Source organism: Heterocephalus glaber, unplaced genomic scaffold, assembly GCF_053883595.1.
Source record: "Heterocephalus glaber isolate CG9 unplaced genomic scaffold, H.glaber_assembly_v1.0 deba00000678, whole genome shotgun sequence".
NCBI lineage: Eukaryota > Metazoa > Chordata > Mammalia > Rodentia > Bathyergidae > Heterocephalus > Heterocephalus glaber.
This window is the reverse complement of record NW_028258157.1, coordinates 5,020,181-5,041,266: the sequence shown is the minus strand read 5'-3', so window position 1 is coordinate 5,041,266 and position 21,086 is coordinate 5,020,181. Positions and strand designations below refer to the sequence as shown.

General features: G+C 38.9%; 1 protein-coding gene across 1 annotated transcript in view; it reads right to left on the bottom strand.

Moving 5' to 3' along the window:
- The window catches only part of LOC101723533 (uncharacterized), a 58,101-nt gene that overhangs the window by 20,503 nt on the left and 16,512 nt on the right, over positions 1 to 21,086 (bottom strand). Inside the window, exons 2-4 of the mRNA XM_087206743.1 lie at positions 14,004 to 14,130; positions 7,671 to 7,763; positions 2,643 to 5,375 (exon numbers count right to left, since the gene is read on the bottom strand). Coding sequence (XP_087062869.1) covers positions 2,643 to 5,375; positions 7,671 to 7,763; positions 14,004 to 14,130 — 2,953 coding nt within the window. The remainder of the gene's footprint in view (positions 1 to 2,642; positions 5,376 to 7,670; positions 7,764 to 14,003; positions 14,131 to 21,086) is intronic.

The window sequence follows — 21,086 nt, the reverse complement described above, 5'->3', positions numbered from 1 at the left end:
ACTCTAGTCATATCAGCCTGGCTTATTCAGCTAGTCAGCCATTCACCCTCGCTAAGCATTCTGGCCTGACTTTAAGCGTTAGTCTTGTGTGGTGTTAATCACTTTACCTTATCCCTGACCGAGACCCTCACCTTTCCATCTAACTGGCTTTTCCCACCTGTCCTCACCTACTAGCTTGCCAACCTGGTTTTAAACTACTGGCCTTATCTACCTCATCGTGTCAGCCAACTAGCTATACTCAGCTGTATTCAATATACCACTGCAAAGGTAGCTTATCTTTTTTGCTCAGTAAAGTGTTGTGAAACTTTCCTTTAATTTTTATTAGAATTTCCAAAGATTATTAGCATTAAAGGTACAACACTTGTGAAAGTCACACAGCATCCCGGCTTAATAGGAAGTAGTTGCTAATATGGAATGCTGCATTGGGCCTTTCCTACTCAGTGCATTCAAAAGTACAAGTTTTATGGGAGAAAAATACCAGGTTTAGTCTGATTCACTGTCCTCACCAGAACTAAAGTAATGCTGGTTTCTTGGAAATGAGTGCTTTGGAAGTTTATTTTCATGATGTGCTCAGAGTGTGCCATAGCATGTGTCTCCTGTGCATCTGTGTGGAAGTTCCTTGTGTATATCCTTCCCCAGCCTTCCCTTCCCCTTCTCCAGGGCCTTGCTTGTGCCAGGCAAGTACTCAGCCGCTGAGCTATAACCCAATCTCTTGGCAGTCACCCTTTTGCTTCCACTTGCTAGAATATTTACTCAATCTTCTCCTTTCGAATTCATCCCATGCATTCCCTGCTGTGTCATGCTTCCCAGAGCCACACCCAGCTCAACATGGGTAAGTTTTTGGACTTGATAGTGTGGCAACCAAATCAAATTAAGATTCCCTTTTGTGTAGCTATTTTTACAATATTCTTTGAGATGTCCAGTCCCATTGAAGTACACAGATTTAGTGTATCACTGCTGTACTTTTAAAACATACAGGGACCAATGAGATGATGCTGTCTCCAGTTCTGCATGAGAACTGAGGCAGGTGTTTGATAGGATGCCCCAGAACTGATGTCAGCCTGAGGAGTGGGAGATACAAAAGATGCCACCTATAAGCTCTTGGCAACTGTGTTCCCTTTCACAGAGATTGTTCTCATCTTGCAGGGTGTACTAATTGGTCTGTACTCACTCTGCAGCAGATGTTTATTTTTCCACCTTTAATATATATAAAACCCAGGCTGGGAATTCAGCTCAGAGGCATCACACCTACCTAGCAAGTGCAAGGTCTTTAGTTCAATCTCTAGTACCAAAAAATAAAAATAAAACCTTTGAAGCCTAAACCCACCATCCCTCCCCTTGGAGACAAAAATGTCCCTTCCACATGAACTGTGCCTGGGGCTTTGTGTGGTGCCTATGCCCCAGGCCAAAACACATCCTACCTCCTCTACCTGCTCTGCCCCACCAACAGCTCCAGAGACCCCAGTGACCTGCTTCACCCTAGCAACAGCAACCACCAGTAAGAATCTGATGGGAAGAAGTCTGCTGCACCCAGACCCTCTCCCCAGACCTGGACTATAGTATCTCAAGTTCCCCGCTCCTCCTCTCCAGTAACAGCCTGCTTCCTCTTCCATTTGGGGCTGCCTCCTGGACTCATGACCATGTGTATGGAGACAAGAAACTTTCCCTTTAAATTTTTCTGCAGCTGGTTATATTGTTGGTTTCATCATGGGTCTTTTCTACTCCTGAGACACATCAATGGGAGTGGAATAAACCTCTCCTTTTTGAGGTCTGTCTCCCACAGAATTGAACTAGTGGTTTGTCCCCAGCCTGCACACCACCTCTTCCCAGCAACCATGAGCAGTGACTAAAAGTTATCTTCTTACTGTTGGGGGTGCCCTTGTCTCAGTCAGATCTGTAAGTCCTGGTGCTGGGCCTAACCTTCAGACACTGGGCCTGGGGACAAACAAAATTGCTGGATGCAGCTGTTTGTCTTCCCTCACATTCTCAGTGTCTGCTTCCTACAATGGGGACACCTGTCCCCCTGGGTGAGCCTTCTGTTCCTCTTAGGCACACCTCAGGTAATCAAGACATGGGCTCCCCTCAGCACTCCCCTGGGGTGCCTTCTGGCCACTCTGTCTACCATGGACCTAAAGGGATTATATAAAGCCCAAAAATTAATCCTTAATAACTTCCTCCATCACTTGAGAAAGTTGAAGAGGTTTTTATTTAGACCTTCTGTCCTTTGTTCTTACCATTCCCTTTATGTGGCTTGTCTCCCCTTTTATCTCTTTATAGCCTTTTCAAGTCTATGTTTCTTTTTATCTCCTTATCAGGCTTTGGCTCCATACAACCCCAACCCTGACCCACTGGACCAGCCCTCCACCCAGAAGGCTCCATCTTGGCCCTCCCCCAGCCTCCCGTTCCCATCCCCCTTCCCCTCAGTTGGCTGAATCTGACCCAAGACATAGCCACAATCTCCCCTTCCTGATGTCAGTCCTCAGCCTCCTGTCACTTGCTCTTCCTGTCTTCAAGAGGCCAATGCCTCCACCCAGCCTGATTCCACCATATGGTTTGTTTCCTCTGTGAGTTCTCTGATGTACAGTGAGGGCTGCCTTATGATTGAATATTGTTACACTCTTTACATTCATATGGTTTCTCACCTTTGTGTATTCTCTGGTGTGTACTAAGGTTTGACTTCCTGTTAAAGGATTTTCCACATATATTACATTCATAGGGTTTCGCACCAGTATGAGTTCTCGTATGTTCAGTGAGGTTAGACTTACGATTAAAAGTTTTCCTGCATTCTTCACATGCATATGATTTGCCACCTGTGTGAATGCTCTGATGTACCCTGAGGTGTGAGTTAGAGTAGAAAGTCTTCCTACATTCTTCACATTCATATGGTTTCTCCCCTGTGTGAGTTCTCTGATGTATAATGAGGGATGCCTTATGGTAGAAAGTTTTCCCACATTGTTTACATTCAAATCGTTTCTCAGTTTCATGTGTTAACTGATGCCTGCTGAGGTGTGACTTCCTGTGAAAGGACTTCTCACATTCTTGACACTCATAGGGCTTCTCACCTGTATGAGTTTTCTGGTGCACAGTGAGATGTGCCCTACAGTAGAAAGCTTTCCTACATTCTTCACATGCATAAGGTTTGTTGCCTGTGTGACTTCTCTGATGCACAGTGAGAGATGACTTATGGAGAAAAGTTTTCTTACATTCTTCACATCCATATGGTTTCTTTCCTGTGTGAGTTCCCTGATGTACAGTGAGGGCTGCCTTATGATTGAATGTTTTGTTACACTCTTTACATTCATACGGTTTCTCACCTGTGTGTGTTCGCTGGTGTACACTGAGGTTTGACTTCCGGTTAAAGGATTTTCCACATATATTGCACTCATAGGGTTTCTCACCAGTATGAGTTCTCTTATGTTCAGTGAGGTTAGACTTACGACTAAAAGTTTTCCTGCATTCTTCACATGCATATGATTTGCCACCTGTGTGAATGCTCTGATGTACCCTGAGGTGTGACTTAGAGTAGAAAGTCTTCCTACATTCTTCACATTCATATGGTTTCTCCCCTGTGTGAGTTCTCTGATGTATAATGAAGGATGCCTTATGGTACAAAGTTTTCCCACATTGTTTACATTCAAATCGTTTCTCAGTTTCATGTGTTAACTGATGCCTGCTGAGGTGTGACTTCCTGTGAAAGGACTTCTCACATTCTTGACACTCATAGGGCTTCTCACCTGTATGAGTTTTCTGGTGCACAGTGAGATGTGCCCTACAGTAGAAAGCTTTCCTACATTCTTCACATGCATAAGGTTTGTTGCCTGTGTGACTTCTCTGATGCACAGTGAGAGATGACTTATGGAGAAAAGTTTTCTTACATTCTTCACATCCATATGGTTTCTTTCCTGTGTGAGTTCCCTGATGTACAGTGAGGGCTGCCTTATGATTGAATGTTTTGTTACACTCTTTACATTCATACGGCTTCTCACCTCTGTGTGTTCGCTGGTGTACACTGAGGTTTGACTTCCGGTTAAAGGATTTTCCACATACATTGCACTCATAGGGTTTCTCACCAGTATGAGTTCTCTTATGTTCAGTGAGATTAGACTTACGATTAAAAGTTTTCCTGCATTCTTCACATGCATATGATTTGGCACCTGTGTGAATGCCCTGATGTTTCCTGAGGTGTGACTTAGAGTAGAAAGTTTTCCTACATTCTTCACATTCATATGGTTTCTCACCTGTGTGAGTTCTCTGATGTATTGTAAGGTGTGACTTACGGTAGAAAGTTTTCCTACATTCTTCACATTCATATGGTTTCTCATCTGTGTGAGTTCTGTGATGTATTGTAAGGTCTGACTCACAGGAGAAAGCCTTCCCACACTTTGTACAGTCATAAGGCTTCTCATCTGTGTGAGTTCTCTGATGTCTAATGAGGGATGATTTATGGTAGAAAGTTTTCCAACATTTTTTACATTCATAGAGTTTCTCACCAGTATGAGTTCTCTGATGCCTATTCAGGTGTGACTTCCGGTAAAAGGCTTTTTCACACATATTCCATTCATACGGCTTCTCATCTGTGTGAGTTTTCAGACATCTGCTGAGGTTTTGCTTCTGGTTGAAGTTTTTTCCACATTCATAATCTTCACAGAATTTTGCTTCTCTGTGGATTCTCTGATGCATATTTAGTTCTGTCTTTTGACGGAAGAATTTATCACATTCATTACACCTATAGGGGTCTTCCCCTGCACGTGTTCTCTGATGTTTTGTAACATATAATTTCCTAATGAAAGGTTCTCCTAAATCACTACATTCATAATATTTCTGTCCTTTGTGTTTTTTCTCATGGCTAAAGAGCTTAGCCTTTTTATATAGTGCTTTATGATAGACATTATATTCAATTGATTTCTCCCTTGCTTGGGTCATCTCTTGGGAAATAAATGCTAACTTATCAAAGTCTTTCCCGTATTCACTGAACTTACTGGAAGTCTCTCTCACATGAATCTTTTTATGTGTCAATACTGCTTTCATGTTGCAGGCATTCTCTTGTCCACAATACTGAAAATATTTCTGTATACCTTGAAATTTGTTATGCAGACTAAGGTGTTCAAGATGTCTGAAGGATTTCCCAGTCACATGAAGATCAACAGGCTCCTCTCCAGCCCGCACCTCAACATTCTGCCATATGTTAAGTTCCTCAGGTTTCACTCCTGAATAGTTTCCATTCTTTATATTCAGAACTGAAATATGGTTTGAATTCACATTAAATCGTTTTCCCAATTCAACCTTCTCATCAGCTGATGTGGTTACAACTTGCCAAAAATGTTTCTCTTGATTTTCCTGGTTTGTCTGAATAAGACCATTTACTTTCTGGACATCTAAAATGATATAAAAAAAATAGTAATCTCCATGAAATAAACATAAGTATTTCGTATGGAATTCAAACAAAGGTTAAAGAACTGCCATATCCTAATGATATAAGATTTCAAAGTAACAATTCATGGGTGTGGTTTTCATACCTAATGAATCCAAGAAATTATATTAAAAGGCTACAATGTCAAGTCATGTCATATTGTTTTTATTCCTTTGAAATAGAGAGAGATATATAGTGACAATATTCACCTAATGCCTAACTGGGTTTCCACAATGATTTTTACCTTCAATTTTTCTCTGTACTTTCTCCATACTTTTTTCTCAAAACAACTGTTTGTATACACATCACCCTACTTTTCTTCTCTTTCAGATTTGTAATCCAAAATTTTCTTGGATTAGCTACTTATAGGATTTAGTCTTGGTTGACTTCCCTCTTAGCAGAAATATAATTTAAGAAAAGGATTTATATCTATGTTTGTTTAGTTTTCACTTTTCCCTGAGTAAAAGTAAATTATCTTTTCTCTTACATGAGAAGACAAACTTCCTCCAAATCCCTAATCTAATTAAACTTACGATTCCCAGGACCATAACAGTCTCAGAAAGCCAAGTCTACCTCCCTGTTACACTGAATAATTTGGTTCTGAAGTTAAACTGTGCTTGCCATTGTTGCAATATATTTTTCTGAATATTTCTTGGACATACACCCAAGATTCTGGCACATGTATGCCTGCTTGGGAACTCCCTGCTTCAGATGGCATTTGTGTTTAAAATTCAATTCTCTTCTACTTGAATAGAAAATGGAGTTTTTTATGCAAATTTATTATGTCTCAGTGTCTTTCACAAAGAAAAGCATAAAAGCTAACTATGAATTTCATTCCTGAAGAGAAATTAGAGTCCTACAACATGAAATTGTTAGTTCACTTGTCCTTTTTTTTGTTTTGTTCTGGTACCAGGGATTGAACTGGGGACCTTGCACTTGCAAGGCAGGCAGCAGAACCACTGAGCTCCCTGGCCCCACTTGTCCTTTTTATCAAAGATCTTCTGGTTGTCCTACAAAGTCCAGCATCTCACTCTTTCCATGCACATATGCTAGGTACTCCTCACTTTCATAAATTCTGATGTTGTCATATACAGGGCTTGTTACTGGAATTCCTTTTAGGGGGGAAGACAGGGTACTTTCTAGTGCAAGCTTGCTTTGAGCTCTGTGTAGCCCAGGGTGGCCTCGAACTCTCAGTGATCCTCCTGCCTCAGCCTCCTGACTGCTGGGATTACAGGCATGCACCACCATGCCCAATACTGGAATTCCTTTCTTTTATTCTTACCAATTCCTTAATGACTGCCTGAATAACTAAGATTTAAATACTGGCAATACTGATTTCCCAATTTGTATCTCCTTTATACTCATGATGATTCTATGACTCTAGATTTTATATCCACCTTTGTATTATATACCATATTTAGAAAATGAACATCTGAAAATTAAAATGAATAGCCATCTTAAAAACGGCTTTTCCCTTTCCAGATTTGTCCAACCTGTGGCTCACTTCTCCCCATACCACAATTTTTAAGCAAAAGAAAATTGTCCTTGACCACAAAGTATGAAATATAGTTAATTCATTTATGTAACAACAGATCATTTTATGTAATGTTCATTATAACATTCTTTTAAAAAGCAGGCTATACATTAGACATCATTCCTAAAATAAAATGCCATATTCTATTTTTATCTCATCATCATACAATATTCTTCGTGGCTTTCATGTAACTACCAAACACTATATATTTGGTTCAATATTATCTTTCAATAACATGCACTTTATTAATCCTCACAATTAAAAAAGACTAGTGTTTATGAAGTAATCAAAAAGCAAATGGCTGGGCCAGGGATTTAGCTCAGTGGTTCTGCCCCCTGCCTTGCAAGCACAAGGTCCCAAGTTCAATCCCCGGCACCAAAAGTAAAACAAAACAAAACCAAAAAACGAAAAAAAAGCAAATGGCTGAGGGGAGAAAAATGAACATGGAAAATCCAAGAATTTAGAGAAAAGATCTACCTAAGAAAAAGGTGTAATATCCATATAACTATTAGTTTTTTGGTAAATCTAACAAAATATACATGAACAACAAAAAAAGAAGATGGATTTATATGTGAGAGCCCTCCTTCTAAGCTATGGAAAGCAAGTCTACAAAGAATGAGACCAGCTGTTGGTACATGAGGAAAAATAGTGAAAACAGCTCTTCGTGGCTCATATCTGATGAGCGCTCATCATCCTGATCTCCCTGCCCAGTATACATCAACTGACCTGGGAAGCTCTGGCTTGGGGCTTCTTCTACCATGCATGGCCCAGATCCTTGCTCCAACTTGAAGATCACAGCAGGTTTGCTACTGCAGTGTCCTGTGAATGGTGAATTAATGTGAGATTTGTGCCAAACTATGTGACAACCTCAGCAGAAAGACAACATCCACCTCAAGAAAATGTGACCAGAGAGTGTTGTGGCAATATCATGAAGTAGCAGTCACAGATATCTCTGAGATACCACCAAGGTCAGTCAGTTCACATCTACATGACAGCTTCCACTGCATAGTGAACAGATGAAATATGTACAGGAAAAGAGAAAGAATAAGCAGCAAAGCAGTCTCCAATCTGGGCACTCTATCACCCTGTGAATTACACAAAACTTTTGAGGGAAGAGCCAAAGGGATGGCAGCAGCTGTGGCAAACTGAACTCCCTAGATGCCGCTGTCCTCAGAGCCAGCCAAGTTATGTGACTCCCCAATGGGGACATGGCCCAAAGTCTGTTGTGAGAATAAGAAAGGGCACTCCTGGCTAGGGACTCAGCTCCCAGCACATGGCCAGAAACCAAGCATCTCTGAAACACACAAAGTCACTCTGAGGAAGAACCCAAGAGGCTGGTCACAGCTGGCCACTCAACTATGTAGTCTCTCCACTAGCAAACAGCCCAGAATCTGTGATAAGAATAGTAAAGTGCTTCTCAACTGATGGGCTGTTTCCAAAGCAGGTCCAACCACCATTCTTAGTGGACTGAGGACTAGAAGCACTAAACAATGAAGCCCATTTTGCCTAGAGCTTCTGCTTCATTGGCACTGGGCATAGGGAGAAACAAATGACAAAGAACTCAGATCTGGGGCAGCTGGGACACAAAGCCAATGGAGGTGGACAGAAACAATCTAGCTGAAAAAAACCTCCTTAACTCTGGACACCAGTGAAATCACAGAGACAGAGAGACAAGGATGGGATGGAAATCCTGCAAGGTTATGGTTGGCTGAGAACTGTGGCTGAGACTCACTTGGGGGAGCAGGGGAAATCCCCTACCACTGACCCTGAGAATACTGGGCCCTGATCACAGCAGACTAAATACAGCAGCAGAAAAAATGGCAGAGGGATGCTCATCCCAATCAACAAAACAGGACAAATGTCCTTTTACTCTCTCCCTCTTTTATGTTTTGCCTTTTTATTCATTAACAGTAGTTCGTGTGAAAGTGGCTAATCTTTATATAGGTATATGTAAGTATGGCTGTTATTGGTTTTCCACTTTAACTCCATAGTACTCCACTTTGTTTTGTCATATTATCCCATGTAAACAATTCCTCATTAGGAATATATAAATTTCTTTTACTGTTAATGAATTTGATACAAATCACTTTCTCCTGTCTCACAGTTCTTTTTTCCCTTCCTTCCTCTACTCCTTCCTACCCTCCACATACCAGGTTCTATCTAGTCTCCTTTCTCTTTTTTGGGGGGGGTATAATTTTTATTCTCTACTTTTTGTCCCCCCATATTTCTTCTCCTTTACCTATGCACTCTTTGCAACACTCTATCATCAATACTTAATTTGATCTACCCACTATAATGTATTACTACACTGTGTCTCATCCTGTGTTACTATAATACTGAAGACTTTGTCAAGTTCTTAAGCATTAGATAAACTATGGTTAGCTTCCCAAGTGTTTATGTTATTGATAGTTACTCTCTATTTGCAAAGCAGTTCTAGGGGCTGGACCTAGCATACAGAAAAGACTGAGTACAAAGAGATGTACCCACAATGCAAACACACAACAAAGAGAAAAACACTTACAAAAATGAACCTCACACAAGAGTGGAGAGACAGTCTAACTGTTCTACAAACCTCAATAAAGCACAATTAAAATGAAAAAACAAGGCAACGTGCCTCCAAACATATAGTACATAAATTCCAGCCAGGCATGGTGGCACACACCTGTAAGCCCAGTACTTGGGAGGCTGGAGCAGGAGGATCACCATAAATTTGAGCCCAGCCTGGATGACATAGTGAGATCCTGTCTCAGTCAATCCCAAAAAGATGATCCCACAGATAACGAAGTGGATCAAATTAGAGAAAACAATTTCAAAAACTGATAGTTAAAATGATAAGAGATCAAAGAAAAGACAAACAGGAAGATGTATCAATTATCAGAATGATGAATGAGTTCAAATAAGTTACAAATAATCAGCTAATTGAATTAAAGAAGATAGCAAGATGTGAAAGATGGTATCAGTAAAGCAACAGAAAATAATTATGGATAGAAGACAGGAAATCAGGAGGTAGACTTCTAGAGATAAGGAAGAGGACAAGCTGGAAGAGGGAAAGGCAGAGGGTAGTAATGAGGCTGAAATTAGGACTTCCCAAAATAACCCCCTTTATTATTTACTGTTAACATGCACTTAAAAAAATATTCTAAATACAAGATAGCACATCATTTATAGGAATTATAAAACGTCTAAGTGATGAAGAGAAAATATAATTCTTAATTATAAATAATTCTTTATATATGAAAAAAAATCTAGGGTTCTACATCTGGACTTTGCATGAAACACCTTAATACTTAGCTGAGAGTCCCAAAGTTAAAATAGTTGGCCATTTATTGAAAAATAGTCTTGAATTACTCTTGGTGTATCTGCTGTTTTGATCAATGCTATGTCCCAGGATAGGTCTGTTCCCTTTATGCAGACAACTGTTGAACAGGGGGAGGGGGAGGCTCCGACTGGTTGTTCATTCTGCAGCCCGTGAAGCTCTTGTTAGAAACAATGTTTTCAAGAGAAAAAATAGAGGACAGAGGAAAAATGACTAAACAGAGGTATTCATGGAACAAGAAGAAAAAGGACAGTAATAAAACAAAATGGCTTAAAATAATCACTGGGTTTATAGTATCTCATAAAGGTAATGTAACCAGTATTTTCATGCATATGGGTTTTTTCCTACTTGTATTCATACACTGTGCTGAAGCATGGGTTTGTGAAAAAAAATCATTAAAGTTTTAAGGACACACACCACATAGGTGGAAGTTAATTGGATGTATTGTCAGTATGTGTGTGTATGGGGGCGGGGGGTTATCCTTTTGTCTAATTGGTCATTGCCCACTAGAAGGGTTATCCAATCAGAGCTGTCTTACTAAGAAAGGTTCTTTCTTATACAATCAGAACAAGTCTTCTCAAAACCTCATTTGAATGCAGAGTCTGTAAGTAAGCTACTTGTGTTTGCACCTTCCAATTTTTCATTTCTCTCCTTTTCTACAGGCCTTTAGAGTTTCTTCTGAAAAATCTGTAGTTATTTTGATTGCTTAGCTATTTTTAGTGAGTTGGAGTGTCTGTGTTGCAGCTCTCAATCTTTATTACTTATTCTGCACTCTTCCACTCAACTGTAACATGATAGGGGAAAGTTCTTTTTCCATCATATCTGTTTGGGGTTCTAGGTGCCTCCTGTTCCTGGATGTCCATATCTTTCTCAACATTTGAGAAATTTTCCATTATTTCACTGAACAGATCTTCTGTACCTTTATTCCATACCTTGGTACCCACTTATAAACTGAAAATTTGGTGTGGTCTTTTCACTATGTCCAAGATTGTTCATAATTTTGGTTTTTTTCAATTACACTCTGAATGTAGTAATTCATCAAGTGTGTCTTTAAGCCCTAAAATTCTGCTTCTGCTTCATTCTGCTTCTGCTTCATTCTGCTTGGTGGTACTTTCCACTGAATTGGGTTTTTAATTGAGCTTTTCATTTTCAAGGTATATTCATTTTCAGAATCTCTTTTCTTTATTTTCTCTTTCATATCCTGCATTGTCTTCCTTAAATCATTCAGGTATTTATTTGCATAATTTTGAAATTTCTGGCCATTTTTTAAAAGGAAATCTTTTGAATTCTTTAGCATTTCATGCATTTTGATATCATTAGATTCCATTACTGAGGAGTTACAAACCTTTAGAAGAGCCATTTTGCGTTTTACAATTTTTCTTGTTTATATGTGGCAATTTGCACATCTGTTGAGATGAGTATCCCTTCCACTTTTAATGTGAGGGTGGTAAGAAGCCCTTTTTTTTTTTTTTGGTACCAGGGATCGAACTCAGGTCCTTGAGCTTGTGCAGCAGGTGGTGAAGCCAATGATCTAAATCCCCAGCCCCAAAGCCATTTTTTGAGGCCTCAATCCCTCATACTTCTTGAGAGAATAATAGGTAGTAACACAATAACACAACACCTACCCAGGCACAAATCTATAGCCTCAGCTATTCAGGAGGCTGACATAGATAATTCCAAGTCTGAGGCCTGCCTGGGCAGCTTAATGAGACCCTGTCACAAAATAAAAAATACAATGATCTGAGAATATAGCCAAGTGAAGAGGCCTTGATTCAACTCCAAGTACTGCCAAAATAAAAATATACACACAGCCCCACACATGAACATCAAAACACAACTATATCACCATAATGTAACATAAAACTGGCAAAGATACTATAAGCTTAAAGAAAGTTAATAAAGGTAAAAAGTAATAATAAAATATAATAAAAATGGAAAGAGCAGTGAAAGGGATAACAAAGCAAGATTTTAAAACAGGTGAAAAGAGCAAGAGATTAGAAAAGTTCAAGAATAAAAATAATGTAAATAAACAGATACAAGAGAAAGAAACAAAAAGAAAAAAAATTAGTTGTAAATACTCCTTGGCCAATGGTTTAGGTTGGTAAAGTTTCCTCCCAGGACCTCTAATACAGTTGGTATGGAGGAAGGTAGTGAGCTGCAATTGGGCCTTTTGTATTTCCTCTCCACTCACACCTAAGAAGGTGGCACTGTATGAATGAGGCACATCAAAGACACACTGTCCATCTCAAAATTGTATTCACTCTATGGCTTTTTACTGTTTCCTTCTGCACACCCAGAGCCACTGCTAGCCCAAACCAGCTTTGTAGCATGTGGACCAGTCAGGTCCCCTATTTACTCCAGAGGGCCCAAATCTGGGTCCATGCACCCAGAGGCCAACAATCAATAAATGGAAAAGTCTATTCACACAGGGAGAAAATATTTCCAAATTATTTATCAAACAAGAGATTAACATTCTGAATATATAAGAAATTCAACTCAATGGAAAAAAAATTCAATTAAAAACCACAAGCTGGATACGGAGGCACACGTGTAATCCCAGCTGCTAGGGAGCTTCACTGAGGCTGGAGAATCAAAGTTCAAGGACAGTCTTAGACAACTATCTCAAAAATAAGGGCTGAGGGTGTAGCTCACTGACAGAGTGCTTGCTTATCATGTACAATGTCCTGGGTTCAACCACCAGTACCACCCAAACACAAAAGAAACAAAAAACCTGGGCAAATAACCTAAATATTTCTCAAAAGAGGACATATAAATAGCCTAGAATTATATAAGCAAATGCTTAATGTCCTTAATCATTGGGGAAATTAAACTCATGAGATACCACTGCACTGCAGTTAGGGTGGTTATCATCAAAATGAAAAATAACAAATGCTGGCAAGGTTGCAGAGAAAAGGAAACTCTCCTACACTACTGGTGGATATGTAAAGTATACAGCCACTATAAAATACAGGATAAAGGAAACAGAACTACCATATGATACAGCTATCCCATATATATTCACTCAAAGGAAATTAGCCCTGTGTTTTAAAGAGAAATCTGCACTTTCACATTTACTGCAGCACTATTCACAAAGCTATGCTGCAGAATCAACCTAGGTGTCCATCAACAGATAAATGGATAAAGAAAATGTGGTATGTATATCCATGGAAATATTATTCAACCATCAAAAAAATGAGCAAAATTCTTTCATTTGCAGCAACATGGATGGAACTAGAAGATATTGTGGTAAGTGAAATAAGTGTCAAGTACAGAAAAACAAATGCTGCATATTGTCACTTATATGTGCAAGCTAAATTGGATCTCAGAGAAACAAAGCAGTGGTTAGTGGCTCATGGAAACATGTGGGCAGAGGGCAGGATGGAGAGAAGAGGCATACAGGGGTGCAATTGGATAGGAACAAGAACTTCTAATGTTCATAGCATAACTATGGTTAGCAATAATTACCTGACTATTTCAAAAACCTAGTAGACATAATTTTAATGTTCCCAATACAAACCAGAGATATATAAGTGAGGTAAAATACTTGTCAATTATCCTGATTTAATCAATATAGGTTATATTCATGTATTGAAACCCAGGCTCAACCCTATAAATGTGCAAATGGTACATAACGGCTAAAAATACATAAAAGTAGCACTAAAACTCAGAAACGGTTCCTGCATTTACTAACCAAAAAGAACAAAACTGCTACCAGAGTTGTTGGGGTAGGGGGTTTCACTCACCCAAGGCCACCAGATTATTGTAGGTCTCTAGCATCACTTCTCTGTAGAGGTTCCTCTGGGCATCACTGAGATCCTTCCACTCCTCCCATGTGAAGTCCACAGACACATCCTCAAATGACACCAGCCCCTGTAAGTGGACATTTCTCATCAACCCAAATCTTCAGCATTGGGCCAGAGCAGGAATGTGGGGATTCCCTCTTCTGTGTGAAAGTGTGTCTTACATGTGTTTTTCATAAGATGCAGCTTGATTTGTACTTCACCTTATAGGAGGAAAAAATCAGAAATACCTTGCCTCTATGCTAATTTAGTCTTCAAAAATAATCCCAGCACCCTGGGAGGCTGAGGCAGGAAGATTCCAGGTTGGAGCCTCGCCTGGGCAACTTAGTGACTTAGCAAGACCCCTCTAGAAATAAATTTTGAAAAAGAGCTGTAGATATAGCTCAGTGCAATGGCCCTGGGTTGAATCCCCAGAACCCAACCCCCTTCCCAAAACCAATCGAACAACAAAAGAAATGATTGCACAATTTTTTTTATAGATTTTGTTTTGTTTTGAGACAAGGTCACTCTATGTAGTTCAAGCTGGCCTTGAGCTTATTACATAGCTCTGGGTGGCCCTAAACTCATGGCAATTCTCCTGCCTCAGCCTCCTGAGTGCTGGAATTACAGGAGTGTGCCACCACACCTAGCTCTCCTTTATAGATTTAGAACTGTCCTTGTTTCCAGCAAGAATGAGATGAATAAACTTCTGCTCCTAAAAAGAGCTAACAATCTAGTGTAAAGACTTAAGTTTAAACACATATTGGAAATAATGAGTTCAATAACCTACAGAATCTGTTCAATGTAGAAAAGAGTACTAATGAGGCAGAAAATAAGATAGCTTTGTGTTACCAGGTTGTGCATCACCAAAATGACAGGCTCAGATCTTCTACATATTATAGTCATGGCCATACTTCTTTTTCCTTTCGAAATCTAAAACAATCACTAGTATCCATATAGAAGTCAACATCAGGGCCAGGGATTTAGCCCAGTGGCACCGCGCCTGCCTCGCAAGCACAAAGTCCTGCATTCACTACCCAGTATGGGGGAAACAAATCACCAACTAGAAATGAACATCACCTACTTCCTAAGACAGAAAGTAAATAATGAGGGGCCAACAAAAAGTAGTAAGTTACTTGAACAGATACACATTCTGCAAGTCAACTCATAAGAGGAGAATGGTAAAGGACTTAGAGTCTTTTAAAGGAGAAAAAAACAGAGTCACACATTACTGCTTACATTAGGAGATACAGCATTAAGAATATAGAACAGGGAACTCTCTATTTCTCTTTTTCTAGAAAAAGAGAAAAAAGAAAAGAAAAAGCAGGACTACAACTTAATACTAATTGGTTGTGCCTAGGTTGAAAATGAGAGTCTTCCTCCAAATTGTTTGCATGGCCAGCAATGTACAAACTTGTCCTACAATCTAAAATTGGGAGAAAGAATGAATACAATGGGAAAAAGTTAGATTGATCTTAAACTATGTTTGAAATGTCCGTGACCAAGTATGCAGGGAAACCCAACACTAGAATATAGGATCTAGAGCTCAGCAGGAAGATTTAAGGTGAAGATTCACAAGTAGCAGTACCTCCATGGTTGCTGGAACCATGCCAGTGAGAGAACTAGCTCAAAGAGAACCTGAGAGATTGAAAGAACACAAACAAGTATGGAATGTGACAAAACAATTATATTCAGAGTTTGATGAACACAAACAGATCATGAAAACAGATGAAGACTTTGAAAATATTAATTCTAGGAATAAAGAAAAGTTCAGGGCCGGGGATTTAGCTCAGTGGCTCCAGCACCTGCCTTGCAAACACAAGGTCCCAAGTTTATCCCTGGGAACAAAAATTTAAAACAGTTCAATATTAAGAAATTAATGCACTTCATTGTATTCACAGAGCTATGAAAAAGTACTATAATTATGCACATAAGTATGAAGAAGGTTTTTTTTTAATAACACTACCCATTTGTAATAAAGGCCCTCAATACAAGAGAATTCAGGGCATCCTTAACATGATAAAATGTATCTCTCTTAGCCCAAACACAGCATAGCAGTTAAAGAGGAAACAGGGAGGTATGAAAGATCCCGTGGACAGAGGTATTAGTCAATCCAAATGAAAAGAAAAAAATGAGAGATTATGATTTGCATGTAGTTATACCTATAGAACATAAGAGAATCTCAGAACTACTCCAAATAAGAATTCAGTAAGTTAACAAGCTATAAAAATAACTATATGTATATGCATACACACATATGTGTATGTATATACACGTGTGTATGCATATACACACATACAGATACATGCATACATATATATATATACATATATACATACATATATCCTGTGTATGGCTCCTCATATATATGAGAACATTCACGTAATAACAAAAACACCAGTGCCAGGGATTTGGCTCAGTGGCACTGTGCCTGTCTCACAAGTGCAACGTCCTGAGTTCGATCCCCAGTACCAAAAAATACCAAAACGAATATCTGGAAATACATTTAACAACAAAAATATCTTATGTATATGAAGGGAGAAAGAAGTGAAGGATGCAAAAAAGAATAAGCAAATAAAAAGACTACAATATTCAGGACAGTAAAATTTTCCATCATAACGACATTGTCAGTAAACTAATTAATATAATGTTCATGGAAGAATCACATTTTTAGACATACACAAGCTGATTTTGAAGTTATAATGAAAAATTGATCCAGCTCCTTCCCTGTGTTAATGAGCTTGGACTGCCATAATAAATGCCATAGACTGAATGGCTTAAACAAAAATTTTCTCAAAATTCTGCAGGCTGGAAAGTCCAAGATCAAGGTGCCAGCCTATTGAGATCCCAGGAGTGATGAGGTCTCTCTTCCTGGCTTAACAATGGCAACCTTCTTGATGTCTCTTTGAATAATGAATAGAAAAGAAATGCCTTCCTCTTCTTTTATCACCATCAATTCTGTGAGACAAGGGACCAACACTTATGCCTCATTCAACCATAATTACCTTCTATTAAGTCCCATCTCCAAATACAGTCACATTAGGCTGCAGGGATTTAAAGTCTTTGGGGACACAATTCACCCACAGCATTAATTGTGTTGCTCTTCACTGATGAAATACTCCCTTGCAGTGAAACTCAAACTTGTAATCCCTCATTTGCCTATGTGACCAAGAGCATTTGAATGGAAGTACTAGGTGTTCTTCTAAGCAGTAGTTATAGGAGTCATACACAGGCCATCATGTTCTCCTTATTCCATGAGGAATATAAAAAATTAATCCTCCTTCTGGGGCTCTGTACCAGAAAGCAGCAAACCCTCACCTGATCCTTCATGGAGAGGAAATATAAGTCTAAAAGAAACATGTGCTTTTAATCTACTTGTAAACTTAATCAGCACCATTAGACAACAAAACAAACTTCACTGGCACCATCGCTAGCAATGATAACTATTACTGCAAAAATGATCTATGTTATCTTAAATACTAAAGGACTAAAATAGTATAAATTCTAAAGAGCTGAAATAGTTATCAAGTGACTAAATGCCTATTAACAATGTTACCTAAATTAATTGTTACTTAGGCAATTATTTAGGATAATGAGGTAACTCTTATGTCCCATTTTTACATCCCTGTAGGTTCACAGCTTAAGGAAAATAGAATGAAAAACAAAATGACCATAGTACATTTCAGTTATTGTAAAGTTCAGAAAACAAAAACAGGATGCAGGCAGGAATAAAAAAGAATACGGAGCTACTAGAAATTTGATGACATATAAGACTGCAAAACTTGAAAAGCAATTCTGTCATCTTTCGCTATTGAAAACGTTTAAAGTTGTTCTCACAGAATATACAATAAAAATGCATTTAAAAAGAAAAATAAATCCCTCCATGACAAGTAACAATCTTATGACAACATTAAGGCCTGTGAATTGTTTAAGGTTATCTCAGCAAATTACTTAAGTTGCTTACAATGCACGAGAGAGAAGACTACAAAAGTCTCCCAAGAAAAATTTAAGATGCAAAAAAATACATAAACATGGAAAAAAACTATAAAGACAAGCCTCAAAAAATGTAGAGGTAAGGGCCGGGGATTTAGCTCAGTGGTTTCGCCGCCTGTTGTGCAAGTGCAAGAACCCAAGTTCGATCCCCGGTACTAAAAAAAAAAAAATTTAGAGGTAAGTAGAATGATAAAGATATAAATTTAGTTGGATGTGGTAGCATACACCTGTAATCCCAGCACTATGGCAAGCTGAGACAGGAGAATTTCAAGTTTGAGCCCAGCCTGGGCATCTAAGCAATATGGCAAGATAATCTCAAAATAAAAATTAAAAAGGAGCTGGAGATGTAGTAGCTCAGTGCAAAGCCATTAGGTTCCATCCCAGTACCAAAGCCAAACTTATGTATACTTTTGAGTGTTATACCATCATAAAATAATCCACCTTAAGAAAAACTACAGGTTCATTAATATTATAAGCTCCAAAGCTATGAACAATAAACATGCCTAAAATGGTCTCTAGCACTTTAGAATACATCTTGAAGTACATTCATCCGGCAAAACCAAATTTGTCAAATTTATTTTCTTATCTACTGAGATGGCTGTGTTTCTAATTGTTGCACTGACATGGTGATTTTTGGTTGCCAATCCACCTTGTATTACTAGAATGAATCCAACTTGGTGACAGAGTATGATTACTTTTATATGCTACTAAATTCTGTTTCTTTGTATTTTTGAAGTATTTTTTATGTGTATGTTTAAGATACACTGGTCTAAAATTTTATTTCCTTGTGATATCTTTGAATCTTTGCACAGTTTTTGGTATCACTGTAATAATACTGCTTCATAAAATTGTCTCTACCATTTCTATTTTTGGGACAACTAGGGATGATCTGATTTAAATCTCCAAATGTTTGGTAGAATTGGCCAGGGAGTTTTATGAACACAAGATTTTGTTTGTGTTACTAACAAAAATCAACTACACACCACCTCCTCACTTGAGGGCTATTCAGATTATTTTTTCAGTCAGTTGTAGTCAAATTTCTAGAAATTTGCCCATTTTATTATGTGAATTATGTAATGTATTGGCATATAATTGTATTGCTCTCAAATTTTTGTAAAGTTGGCAGCAATGTTGCCTCCTTAATATCTGATTTTAGTTGTTTCAGTCTTTTGGTTTTTCCCCCAGGCTTATGTCCCTTAACAAAGCTGAAAGAACAGATATATTTAGAAGCTTTGTTATTTTAATCTCATTTATCATTCATGGTTTTCATCATTTGATTTCCCTTGACTTACCATTTGGAGTCATGATGGTAAACATTCTACCCAACCCCACATTTCCAAGCCCCCTGCATGAGCAGAACAAGAGGACTAATCATGGCCACTGAATCACTTCCAAAGCACAGAAGTACCAGTACCCAACCTCAATCATGATCTAAATGTAGAAGCTGTAAGATGGTGACACCACCAGCCTGCACTGAGTCACTCTGGAGCATCATGCACACCTAGGTGATCTGCCTGAGAGGTGAGAGATTTGTCCTCTGATGCCACTGAGTTGGTCATTATTTTTTAGCCAAATAAGATGGGTTTTAACAATTCCAAACATTTCCAAAACACACAGAAGGAGCAGGGAGACACACTAACTTGAAATGACAAAAGATTGGGGTACAGAAAGATGACAACAAATACTTTCAGGGCAGAGTCTTGGAGAAGAGAGTAACACACACACACGTGATAGGTGTGCATACCCCAGAATATGAAGGTAAATACAGCGCCCCACATACATTGTGGGAAAAGACTATGAGGACTGCAAAGATAAAGAGAGTACTAATTGGAACAATCCAGGGCCCTGTTAAATGGGGAAAGCTTCCAAGAGTCTGTGTCCAAAACACAGGTGAGAGCCTCCATCTGGGCATAGCTCCATCTTCTGCACTACATCTAGATTCAGCTCTCTCCAGAGAGCTCATCTGGGTTTGGTGATATCCAAATCTTTTCTCTTCAGAATGTTAGACAGTGTCTTACTGTCTTCTCTATTCTTTTACTTTTGTGACTCTTCGGCCACCTGTCCTGGTCTGCAGGCCTAGGACTCCCCTCCCTCATTCTCCTGTGCATGAAGCTGCCTTTTCCAAATCCTGGCAAGCAAAATCCAAGTCTCACTGGAGGATCTGCCATCTCCTGTGTCGTGAGGCCCAGACCCTGTGGGATACCATCATCAGTAAAAGGAAGGTCTCACCTGTGTTCTTACTTTTGAAGACACCATCAAAACATAAAGAGAAGCATTTGTGACCCCAGGACAAGGATTACCAGCAGCCACCAGAAGCTAGAATGGTTCTGCCCTAGTCTCTTCAGGGGAGTGTGACCTTGATAACACTTTGATGCTAGTCCAGTCTCACTGATATTGGATTTAAGTCATCCACGAGTATGAGAAAATTAAATTTCTATTATTTTTAAACCATCAACTTTGAAATGATTTCTTTCAGCAGCAAATAGGAAACCAGGCTTTCTAGTAATTTAAGTCTATGTGATCAAATTTTCATCATGCAAATGTAGCCAATATTAAGTAGTAGCTGCCAAAGCTGTGCAATCTTCTAGAAAATGTAAGTGAAGGGTGACTATCCTAATGTCAGCAACAGGCACTTAAGCAGCTTCTTCAGAGTGACTGAAGTAATGACTGTTTTCATATTAGCAGCATCCTTAGAATGTGAGGTAGGTGGTTTGCCTTGAGGAACCATTCCCTTCAAGCTAGACAACAGAGATGTTCTTTTTGCTATAAAATACTTCTGATAACTTAAACCTTAACAAATGTGTTGATTTTTATTTTAATAAAGGTCTCTCTTGAGGGAGACCTGGAACCCCGGAAAGCACCAACTTTTAAAGAAAGAAAAAGAGACAGCCTGGGGGATGAACAGCAGTTTAATTCCTCTGGCACTATTCGACAATCACAAAGGAAAGAAGCAAGGCTTTTATACATGTAGGAAAGCAGCTTAGTTATTCTGGCTATCGTCTTTCTGATTTTCACCTCTGATGATAACCAGTGACTTAGTGACTCATAAAAGCT